The 12,192-nt window shown below is 45.1% G+C and overlaps 1 protein-coding gene across 10 annotated transcripts in view; it reads left to right on the top strand.

Moving 5' to 3' along the window:
* LOC134517069 (multiple epidermal growth factor-like domains protein 6) overlaps positions 1–12,192 on the top strand; it is a 213,835-nt gene that overhangs the window by 168,553 nt on the left and 33,090 nt on the right. For all 10 annotated transcript variants that reach the window (XR_010071548.1, XR_010071547.1, XM_063338172.1 and 7 more), the window contains 6 exons: positions 333–467; positions 911–1,036; positions 1,830–1,961; positions 2,900–3,028; positions 4,628–4,759; positions 7,813–7,941. Coding sequence is in view for 8 of the 10 variants with exons in the window: in XM_063338172.1 (XP_063194242.1) it covers positions 333–467; positions 911–1,036; positions 1,830–1,961; positions 2,900–3,028; positions 4,628–4,759; positions 7,813–7,941 (783 nt within the window). In the remaining 2 variants the exon portion in view is untranslated. The remainder of the gene's footprint in view (positions 1–332; positions 468–910; positions 1,037–1,829; positions 1,962–2,899; positions 3,029–4,627; positions 4,760–7,812; positions 7,942–12,192) is intronic.

The raw sequence follows: 12,192 nt of genomic DNA on the forward strand, positions 1-12,192 counted from the left end.
AGAGCATCCCTCACCCAGCACTGGCTTTGCACCAAGGCAGAGAGCAGCAGAAGGTACGGACAGATAAGAAGAGTAATTCTGTAATGGCTGTAATTGAATATATCCTGAAGTATTCCGCCACTCTCTTTCTGGGTTGTCTTTAAGCAGTAACCTCTTCGAAATATCCATGCAAGTATTTAGTAAGTATTTACACTTTGTTATCAGCACCTCTGAAACGTACATTATAATAGATCTTCTGCAAATTTCTGCCAAATCATTTTCTGACTGTTGTTCAATTTTCTTAACTCTTCCTTTTTTCTTATATATATTCTGTGTCTACTTGCATTTTCCAGAGTGCGCACCTGGCTTTTATGGGGCGGGTTGCAAACTGAGGTGCGACTGTCCTCCTGATGTTTCGTGTAATCCTGAGACGGGAGCCTGCAAGCATCCGTGTCCACCCGGGTTTCGTGGAGAAAAATGCCATTTATGTAGGTACTCACGGCATGTTTCCCCGGGAGGTACACTTTTCATGGGAAAGCTCACTCAGGAAACTTAAGTTCAGATATAGAAGTTGCAAATAAAAGGTACATCTGTTGTTGATAAGAGTTGGTAGTTCCCTGCTAAACCAAACTGGTATTTGGAGCTTGGCGACGGCTGTGCCACTCTGTGCAAAGGTCGAGGCACAAGGCTGAGGCCAGTTACTAAAACTGATGTTTGTCCAGGTAACTATAATTCCTTTTAAAGCTCCAGGCAGAGATTTTCTAGAGCTCTGTTGCAGTTAATTACAGACCACCGTTTGGTGGGACACCGACGCTGACATAGATCACTTGGTACCAGCACAGCTCAGTTTAAAATTGCTGGTGGTGGTGCCTCCTAATATCTTCAAAATGCTTCCTTATGCTAACTGTGTCTTTGGGTTTCTTTTGCCCAGCTTGTCAGCCCGGGAGCTTTGGGGTGAGCTGCAGGCAGAGGTGCAGCTGTGGAGAAGCACCATGTGATCCGAAGACGGGGCAGTGTATTTGCCCAGCCGGGAAGGCTGGTGCTACGTGTGAGCAAGGTGTGTTTGGCGTTGGGCTGGAGTAGTGAGTGTCTTGCTTTGGCAGAAACAATAAGAAATTGAATTATTCTGTTTCCCATCAAAACTGGTGCAACGCAATGATGTGCTTCATTTGCAGAAAAGGCAACGGATAGGTCTTGGTGCAGAACATACAACATCCACCAACATTGTATGGCCTGTGAAGGAGGGAGCGTGACTCCGTTACCCTGTCGTGTCTCTCTGCTCCAAGTATTAATAGTGATTTATATGCTGGGCTGGGTCTATACGAGTTGGGCAGTGATACCAGGGCATTGCAGCAGGTCTGAGTCCCAGAGCAGAGCTTGGGACCACACTACTATATGCACACAGTGTGCCTCAGGAGCTGTTGAAGGGCCTTGGCCAAAGACAGCTATTGTGGAACCAGCAAGTGAAGGACCTGGTGGAACAGAGGAAGGAATTGAAAAGGAGAGCATTATTGTAGGTAATTAAGTAAAGGCATGAAGAAAGTCTGAGGAGCACTGAACGACCAATGGCCCACCGGATGCTCCTCTGCCATTTGCAGAACTGTCTGTTGCACGCCTGAGGAGCATCAGCCTTATGTGGTCCCAGATTGTGGCTCACCACTTCACGGGGCAGGAAACTGGCCAAGAAGGTGGACCCGAATGTGGACCTGGGCTCCACCTCATGTCCAGTCCCTCTGGGAAGACTTGTCTTCCAGACAAGACATCCTTGTCTTCCCTCAGCCCAGCAAAAATACAGCAGCAGCCTTCCCCTCCTGCATCTGTCTGGCATCTCATGTGCTGTTTTTTTCTAGATTGCCCGGCCGGTCGGTGGGGACCAGACTGCCAGTCCTCCTGTGAGCCCTGCGCCAACGGGGGCCAGTGCAACAGAGAAACTGGAGCCTGCGACTGTCCCCCTGGCTACACCGGGGCATCCTGCTCTGCAAGTAAGTCCTCACATCTGGCTTCTCCACGAAAAGAAAGTCAGTTTGAAACTTTGCCTTACGGTTTGATTTTTACCTTCTTGCTGTTTTGTGAAATGCCTGTTGCGTTAGACACACTGATCCAAGATAAAGTACCCTTCAGCTTCAGGAATTCCCCAGGATGGATTCGACATTATTTAACAGAGGGAGATTACAGATAAACGCAGATGAAAAACTAAACTGCATCCCAAATTGATGTTATCATTAGACCTAATTTATGGCAATATATACTTAGAAGTGCAATGTTTAATAGCCACAACGCTTGCATTGTCATTCTGGTTGCTTGGCAAGAGGTGCCAGTATGACCAAGTGGCCCATATGGCATCACTCCTGGCTTATGTTTGCATCAGTACTCCTTGATGCAGCTAAGTCAGGATTAAATAGTAGTGAGGATGAAGGAACAGTATCAGTGCTGTCTCTGCAGATCCACCAGAGACCGTGGGAATATGCTCAAGCAACTGGTCTGTGCTACCTTGGCGTGGCTCCTTATCCAGCCTCTGGGTATTACAGGCAGCTCGGGTATGGCTGTCGTGCTGGCATAGACAGGCTCTTCGTGCAAGACCTCAGTGGAGGCATATTATTTCTCCTTGTTAGTCACAAAATCGCTTTTGATGAAGATTTGCTCACCGCTCTTTTTTTTTTTTGTTTTTTTTCCTCCATTGATTGATCCTGATGTGCAAGAGAAGTACCCGAAAGTCATTCAAGCTATTCCTGCTTTACGGGACCTGGGCCCAGACACCTAATATACAAATTACAGATGCTTCTTTCACTTTGCCGTTTTGATTTCTGGATTCGGCTAATGCATGTTTTAGGGGACAAGCTGTTGCTGTCTTGTTTGAAAAGATCAGTCTGTGCCCGAGTTATTATCTAGGTGAAATTTCAGTCTGTTCCTCTGTTTGCAGCCTGCCCTGACGGTTACTATGGACAAAATTGCCTGCTGTTGTGCAGCTGCGGCAGCGGTGCTCCGTGTCACCACGTCACCGGAGAGTGCACATGTCCCCCCGGCTGGACTGGCCACGACTGCAAACACCGTAAGTCAAATGCGTATTCGCTCCACAGGGCACACGGCATCTCCCAGGGACTGAACTCGAATGTAAGAACCGGCTCTGTTTGTTCTTAGCCTATTACAGTTTTTTAATATACTTTTGCTAAGCTTATTGCTTCTGAAATTGTGTGTTTATGGGTTTGCACAGCCTGGATGGTTATAATCCTTAATTATCTAGGTTCAAAGTATTGAAATAGATGGCTGATGAAGCGCAAAGTATTGATATAAGCTCTTATTTCAACACTATGGATCCCTTTGCCCAGTACCATCTGTCCTGTCAGCGTTTTGACTGACAGTTTTGTTTTTCATTTTCATTGCAGATTAGTTTTAAGATTAATTCTCAATTTTTCATTGTGTTTAGGGGAGATTTATTCAACAAGTGAGTGGCATGTACAGTCATGTGTCTTAAGGTCACTCCTTAACTTGTGAATATAAATGCCGGGAGAAATTCTGTTCTCTGGAAGAGCAGAGCATCCTTCTGTTGACTTTAGCATCACTCTCCATATTGATGGCCGTCTAAGAGTACAAATTTGCCCTTTTTGGATAGCACCATATAAATGTTAAGCCATCCTGCTTGATTCTTTCCTTTTCCTGTTTCACATCTTTTCTGCTTGATTCGTTACGATCCCTCTTACAAAAAGCTAACGGAACACAAACTTCTTTCTAAACTTGATCTTAAACACATAAAATCATAAATTAATAGCCAGTGCCGACAGCAGTAAGTTTTGGACCTGACTTCTCAGGCTCAGTTCTGAAGAAAACTCTGCGAAAACATGAATTCTTCCACCAATATGCATATTTTAAAAATCAAACCAGTTGGTAATATGTGGAGCTGTTACATAGCTTTCCATAACTTCCTAGGCTGTCTAAAAAATTAAGAGACCGTGGCAAAGAAAAGCTTTTATTTCTGTCAGGAAAAGATATGAGAGCAGCTGTTTCGCAGAGACATCTCAAAAAGGCATCTCTTCCGCTCCCGCAGACCGGGCATGAAACGGATGCCCAACTCCAAAACCAGGTTTCTTATTGGCACTTTCATTTTATCCTTACAAGAAAGGAAGGAAATTCTGTAGTACATTGTCATATTCATGTCAGTGGTATGAGATTTTCCGAATGAAAGCAGTAAGTTGCTTTAACGAAGACTGTGAGATTTCTCTGGCTGTGTCCATGTTGCATTCCCCAGTATTTTGAGGAAAATGTGGAGGATGCTCACAAATCTGTCTGGTTTTACCCACTAGCTATTCTGGTTATGCAGGTTTTTGCTAAGTGAGTCAATAACTTGGTATTTTATTCCCATGAAATGATGTGTCTGTGAGTGTGGATTGATTGAGATGGATTGACTACGAGTAATTAGTTTTATGTGGATGGTATAATATCTGCCTATGGACCCCTACTTTCAGCTAAAATAAATCGGCAAAAATTGTATTTATTTCCATTCATTTGTGCCCCATGCTGCAGCTGAGAGTCCAGAGCGCCTGAATCTTAAGGGACTATTTTGCATCTTTTCTGTTCTCTCCTTTAGATATAAAATAATCCTTTATCTGAGCTCAAAGTTGATTCTCAATGTAAATACTATTGTACGTTGCAGCCTGCAATGGTGGCCGTTGGGGACTGCGCTGTGAAAACGCGTGTGTCTGCAATAACAGCGACGGTAGCTGCGATCCGGTCACCGGCTCCTGCTTCTGTGAGCCGGGATTCACTGGGAAACACTGCGAATGGAGTAAGTTGCCACTTCGTCAACATGGGGAATTTGTGCAAAACCAGAAATTATTTTCCCTGATATTCCCCCCCCAGGAAGACCTCCAGGCTCTACCGCCTCCGGTCTGCCCCGCGCGTCGCAGGGCTCTCGGGTTTCATCGGGGTTAGATAGTTTCCCTAATTTGGATTCCAGAAAAGTTATTTTCAGACTTGTTTTGGACTCAACAGCTATTTTTAACGTTAAGACCTCGTGTGAGTGATAGGATTGACGTATATTTGGCTTGTGGCATAGAAGTTTCCGTATCGGTTTTATTTATCCAGTTTTAGGTCCGCAATTTTCCTTCATAAGTCTTTTTTTTAAGGCCAGGCATATAGAAATGCTTCACGTGTACATAACAGAAGCAAAATCAGGAAGATTTAGGGTCCTCTATTTATTAACAACAAAAATGTGCAATAATCTTACCAGAGGCCCGTCATCTCCACTAATCTGTCTCTAACAGAGGTCAATAGCAGATGCCTTAAGAGGATAAAACCAGGCATATAGATAATTCCTGATATGTCTCCCCAGGTTTCATCCATTTGTCATTCAGGAGCTTCTTGAGACAGAAGCAATACCTCTCCATTTAATGCAACTTGATTTTATTTTTTTTTCCAATTAATGTGCATATTTCCTTTTTCATTCCATGCAAACATTTGGTATCCGCTTCATCTTGCGGCAATAAGTTGCATAGTTAAGCTGCTAGTATTATTATTAATAATAATAATGTTGTTATTACTGATTTTATTGATGTTGTTAAATAAAATAAATATTTTATCTATTAGATTAACAATCTCACAGTAGCACAGATGTAGCTAGCAGTCTCTCAGTAGTGTAGGCAGAATTAACTGCTGGTGTCGCACAGAAATGTCAAAACAATTAATCTGGAATGGTGACCTAAGACAAAAACCCAGGAAAAGTTGATTTTACGGCTCTTGTTGCTGTTGGCACAGAGGGAATGGAAGGACAGTTAGTGGGAAGACCAGCTCCCAGAGAAAGAGCTGCCAGCTCCGCTTCCCTTTTGCTCTTGACCTCCCTCAAAACAGCATCTCAGCAGACAAAAAGTAGCCAAATAGCTGGTTGTCGTCTTCTCTGGCAAGGTAATCAGTGAAGCCATGGCCACCGAGAAAGCATCTGGCAGCCCCTAGTATTCTGTTTATGGGGTTTCTGGTTTATTCAGTCTGTTTTTTACTCCACTTCAATTGCGTGTGTGCATATATCTGTACAAAAAAATGCATATATATATACACATACACACACACACGCACATAACTCTTCCCTAGACAATTTATTCTGCCCTGGAGGTGAGATCTTTGCCCTCCCTGGAGTGCTCCTCTGCTCCCGAGGCATCTCCAGCCTCGTGCGGCAGGTCGGGCTCTTTCCCTCTGGGGCTTTGCAGGCAGCTCCGGTTCTCGGGCGCAGTGGATGTTTCTCGGCACGCATTGCAGCAGCCGGCGCCTGCTCGAGCAGGGGGCAGATTCTCCGTGATGGGGACTGCGAAATCATTTGTGAAGCGTACTGACCCGTTGCCATCACCTTGAAAGTCTCAGCTCCGGGCTAAACGCCGGAGGTCTGAAGAAAGCTCAGCTGAGCCCCACACCTATAGGGGTGGCACCTATATTGCACTAGAATACCGGTTTCCTTGCATAGATCCTCTGGACTCCGAAATTTCAAGTGAAACGTAAACACTGAGCGGGATCAAGCTGTTAAGGCACAAGTACGCTTCAACTTATTTACTCATTGAACTAGCGTAGGAGGCGTGATGCACGACGATCTGCAGCTTGGGGAATAGGAGGTGATGCAAATGGGATTTTGCACCGCTTCAACCCTGGGACTGAATTTTAACTGTAAGTGCAAAAAATACATTCAAACAACTCCCCGTTTAAACAACGGCCCGTTTTCCGACACAGGTGATTGAAAGCAAAGAAATACTTAAGGTACCTTGCTATGCTTCTGTCTCCCATCCCAACCTACAGCCTCTATGAGAGACCCAGAGGTCGGCTCCTGGAGCAACCGAATTCACGCTGTCTCCGATGAGTGCCCGCCTGCGGTACCAAATAGACGGCACCGAACCCACCCCTTTATTCCAGACATAGAGTTGTCTTTGAGGATCCTCATTGTTTTCTTTGTGATTCTTTCCAGATTGCCTGACAGTCACTTTTCTGATGTAAATGCTAAAATCATACACTTCTAAAAGAGATCTGGCAATAATCTATGTAAATCACATAGAGGGGAATTCACAAGATGTGAGTAGAGGCCCTGTAATATTGTACTTAGCCAAGTATATCTCTATATTTCAGACCATCCAAAATATCTAATGTGAATTAGGCAACTGGCCCTATTCTTAATTGATTTTCCTATAATCCTGGAAGAAATTATGTTCCTTCTCAAGTGTTGTTTTCTTTCTTCCGATAGCGAGTACCATGCAAATCTCTTAAAACTCCTTACGGTAACTGCTGTGGAAATGTAATTGTTAATCTGTCCCCCAGATGTAACGTTTTCGCTTGAGTTTTTCAAAGCAGAGCCCGAAAGCGAAGGATGCAGCTTTCAGTTTGGAGCTTTCTAAAGGAAGCCTCTGCATTTCATATTTTCTCCACTTTTCTGGGGAGGGAGATTTGCAGGAAAACAGAGCATGGGGCCTCGAAAGGAGGCGCAGAAGCTGGGAGCTTCCCCCCTCCTGGCTGATGAATTCCCAGAGGAGATGTGCACGTAAGCAACGCCAGACCGGTGGGCAAAGTGTCATCAAGCCGAACCTGTGAAGTCGCAGGCTTTGCAACTACCAGAGGATATTAGTTTTCTGTGCGGAATTTAGTCTTTCAGCACCCTGGTGTTTTTCTAAAATAGACCTTAATAGAAACAGCCCAACCTACCTGGACCCCAAGGAGAAGACTTGATCACATCAGTTTTAAGGCATTACCATTATGCCTTGATGCTTCTTTTGGAAATAGGATGAATTCCCATGTATCTAAAAATTCCCCGTTGATCCCTGATCTGCTCCGGAGTTAACCCATCATCTGGTTTTGATTCCTCCGCTGCAGGATGCCCCGAGGGGAGCTTTGGCCCGAGCTGCGAGTCCAGCTGTCGGTGCCAGAACGGAGCTGCCTGCGACCACGTCAGCGGCGCCTGCACTTGCGCGGCGGGCTGGACAGGAACCTTTTGTGAAAGAGGTACTGCTTCTCCCTCTGCTCCCTCTCGGGTTTAGGCAGATGGTTAGTTTGTTTATGGGTTGTTTTTTTTATGCAGAGAGTTGGGTTTACAATTTACAGTGCCTCATCTAAGGAAACCGTTTAACTTAACGGGGAGATGATACTGAAATGTGTGCCTCCGTCCCAACTCAGCAAAGCATTTCGCGAGGTGCCTAGCGCTGGGCACGTGTTTTAACGTGGTTAAAATTAGATACATGCTTAAGACTCCTGCTAGTGCACATCTCAGTGGAGACTCTCTTATTTAAGCAGAATCCTACTATTTGAACACTGAGCAGAAAGGTGCTTGTCCTGCCTTACACTTGCTTGTTCCTAGTGCATCCCTGAAACGTTTTAGAGAAAAACAAGGATCTGCGCATCTTCCCAAATGAGCTCTTTAAGAAAAAATGTATATTTTTTTTGTCCTTAATTTACCCAACAGATCATCTTCTATTACCTGATCATTTGTTAAAGCGTTGGAAAGGTTGGACTGGATTCCTTAGCTACATTATTGTGAGTCAGTCTGTGGCATCGTCTGAGGTTGCTGTCATGCTGCATCATTGTGTGGATCATAAAAGGAAAAAAATTTTAAAAAGTCTTGAATACAGCAGAAACAGCACGTAGTCAGTCAGGCATTATTAAAGTTATTTAGGTGTAAATGATTGAAGATCCTACGAACGGTGATCATTAAACCAAAGTCGCAATTGTTTTGCTTAGAAAGCAGCTTTGTCAGCCAGGTGATGGAGGTAGCGTGGCTCCGGTGGAGGGAAGCGGCACCCGCGGGCAGCTGCTGCCCTCTGATGGGAAGGGAGGTGCTCCACAGCCCGGCCCGTAACACCAACTGGCTGGAGCGCAGATACTGCTGCTTGTTCCCCTCTCATTCTTACCAGGATTTATTATACAAAATACCCTTCTCAGAGTTCTGCTGCAAAGCGTGCCTCGTAGTTTATGGTATCTCCACTATGTCCCTTTTTAAAATTATTTATTTTAACTCTGTTTTCATAAGTCTATCTTTTTTTTTTTTTTTTTTTTTTCAATTGGAAGAGCTGTATCTGTGGTGTAAATCTGTTCATTCCAGCAGGAATCAAAATGGAGACAAAGAGGCTGAATATCCCTCGCCACAGGAGGTGTGAGAAATAGGGGGAAGCCTGGGTGATGTCTATTGGGAAAAAAAAAATAATACAAGTCTCAGTTTTCAGATCAGTCATGTTGGACATTTTTATCCCTTTAAGTTCCTGAAAGAAGACTGTAGTGGGGAGAGTAGGTAGAATTTCGTGCTTACCATTCTTAAGACCCTGTTTGCTCTGAGCTGACCTGTTACTTATTCACGTAGAAAGTTTCAACCAGAACAGTTTGGCTGGTTCCACAAGATGAAGATGAAGGAAAAAGTGTGGGTGGTTTGCCCTTGGTAGAACCTTCTTGGCACCTTCTCTCCGAGGAACTGTAGCACTTCTGTTTTTAGTGACTTGGAGACTGGCAGGGTTTCCTTCTGATGGGGATGTGCTTTTTGCCGTCCTCTTTGCAATCCTCCCACATCAGCCAAGCTCTGTGCCTTGCAGACAAGAATGTAGAGACTGAGACCCGGCACGGCCCTGGTCATCCCCTGGTGAGGCAGCCAACCTAAGGGAATGTTCAGCCTTGAGAAGAGAAGGCTCCGGGGAGACCTTACAGCAGCCGTTCAGTACGTAAAGGAGACCTACAAGAAAGCTGGAGAGGGACTTTTTACAAGGGCATGTAGTGATAGAACGACGAGTAACGGCTTCAAACTGGAAAAGAGTAGATTTAGATTAGATATCGGGAAGAAATTTTTCACTATGAGGGTGGTGAGCCCCTGGCCCAGGTTGCCCAGGGAAGCTGTGGCCACCCCATCCCTGGAGGTGTTCAAGGCCAGGCTGGACGGGGCTTGGAGCAACCTGGGCTGGTGGGAGGTGTCCCTGCCCAGGGCAGGGGGGTGGAACTGGATGGTCTTTAAGGTCCCTTCCAACCGGAACCATTCCGTGATATTTGCAATATTCAGTGCAAATTGGTGTTTTACCTACATATATCACCTGGCAGTAATACAGATAACAGCCAAAGCCACATCATCATCATCCACCAGCACAGGACAGTTTCCAAGCCAACCAGTAGCAGGAGACACTGTTGCTCCAGTCTGCTGTTTTGTGAGTCCTTGCTGTGAGTTACTCAGGCGTTGACTGAACTTCTGTGCCCTCAGCCACAGGATGCTGCCAAGAGACCTCACACTCTTCAGAGTACTTCTGTCAGTCCATCAGCATCCCAGTTCTGCTTTGCTCGGAGTCAGCTTCAATTGGCTGTTCTTCATCTCCAACTGGTATCATTCGTTTGTACTGCTGCCTCTCAAGTAATTATGTGATCACATAGAATAATAATAACAACAGGTAAGAATAAAGTTATCAAGACCCTTTCTGGAAGAAAATGAGACATTTCTGAAGGTGGAGCATGCCTGCTCCGTCTTTCTGTTCTGCTCAGTCCATTGGAAAAATGAACCTTGTGGATCCTGTAACTCTTTCAAAAGAGCTGCAAAAGGAGCAGTCGCGAAGTAGCTAACATTTCCAAATAAAGCTGAAAACAAAATAATCTACAAAGAAATGTTTGCAGACAATCTGAACAACCTAGGAAAGGATTCCTTTGCATTTTCTTGAAAACAGCAAGTTGATACCACCAGAACACTAAAGAAATAATGTACGTTTCTTCACAAGGTCTAGCGTTACCAAAGGAAAATGAATCCTTTTTGGTGGTTTCTTGCGAGTGATGCTACTAGCAATGCCACCAGAAACCTTTCCTGAGTGGAGAATGTTTCGTGCCTGGGGAGAAGGTACTCAAGGCACACGTGGAGTTCTGGCTGTTCCTGGACTGAAGCAGCAATTAATGCCTCTGCATTCATGGACTGTACAGAGGTGGTAATCGTGGCAAAAGATGGCTTTAAGTCCTTTCTCTGTCCCATTAAAGCATAGATAACTTGAGTAGCATTTTCTCCAGAAAAGATGCCTACTGTATTCACCCCCTGCTGCAGGGCTTTGGTTTTAATGCACTTACAGCTAAACAGGCAAGTCAAAAAAAAAACAAAACCCAAAACCCACAAAAAAACCCCAACACCCAAACCCTAAACTCCCAAAAAATCTTTCTTGTCATAAATAGCTAAATATATCAATGCTTAATTAGCGATAGAACAAGAGGGAATGGCTTCAAGCTGCAGCAGGGTAGGTTTAGGCTGGACATTAGGAAAAAATTCTTCACAGAAAGAGTGGTCAGACACTGGGATAGGCTGCCCAGGGAGGTGGTGGAGTCACCATCCCTGGATGTGTTTAAGACTTGTTTAGATGTGGTGTTGGGGGATATGGTGTAAGGGAGAACTTTGTAGAGTGGAGATGATGGTTGGACTCGATGATCCCAAGGGTCTTTTCCAACCTAAATGATTCTATGGGTCTATGATTCTTTCTTCAAATAAACGTTAACATCTGACCTGCATGAAGCCTGGGCCATGGGCTCCTGATGCCGGGCAGTCCAACTGCCCAACCAGCAAAGCCAAGAGGACTGGAGATGTGCCTGTCGCCATCCATGCTCACAGCTCTGCCAGGAGCACGCCGAGCCAGCCGGGTCACCCTGCCCTGCGCCGGCCTTGCTCTGCTCCCGATCGGGAAGGCAATTGTTATAATTGATTTAATTGTGTGAAGCGCTGAGCATCTGCTGCTCCCGCTTTGAAGGTTGCAGTTGTCTTTGCTGCACCGTCATCTTGTTTAATTCAGTTCCCCGCTGCGCTGGTATGTGCTGTGTGACCCGAGGCATGTGTCCGGTTACGGGATCAGGCCAACAGAAGAATTACCCAGTTCGCTGCTTGATCTGACGGATTATCCCCAAATGCCGCACAATTATCCCACAAACTGGAGGCAGCAGGGCTCTCGGACTTTTCCTACAGTATGTTTATTAATCCATGCATTAATAACAGCAACGTATAGGCCTTGTGAAGCACAGCACTCAAAGTGTGCGTTTGAATTGCTGTCTGAATCAGCTCTACTGCAGGACAGACGGACCAGGTTCTCTCTTGGGATTTCAGCAGTTAATCATTATCATAAGATAGCCCGGCAAGAGTTCTGTTTTAACAAGATAAAAGGGAAAAATAAATACTGCGCATGTCTAGGAATAGCTGACAGCGCTGTGCAGTCCCTGCATTAAACAAAGAAAAACTTTGTCAGCCTTTGAAGTCACCTCGGGTTAAGT

This window comes from Chroicocephalus ridibundus, chromosome 6 (assembly GCF_963924245.1).
Source record: "Chroicocephalus ridibundus chromosome 6, bChrRid1.1, whole genome shotgun sequence".
Classification (NCBI taxonomy): domain Eukaryota; kingdom Metazoa; phylum Chordata; class Aves; order Charadriiformes; family Laridae; genus Chroicocephalus; species Chroicocephalus ridibundus.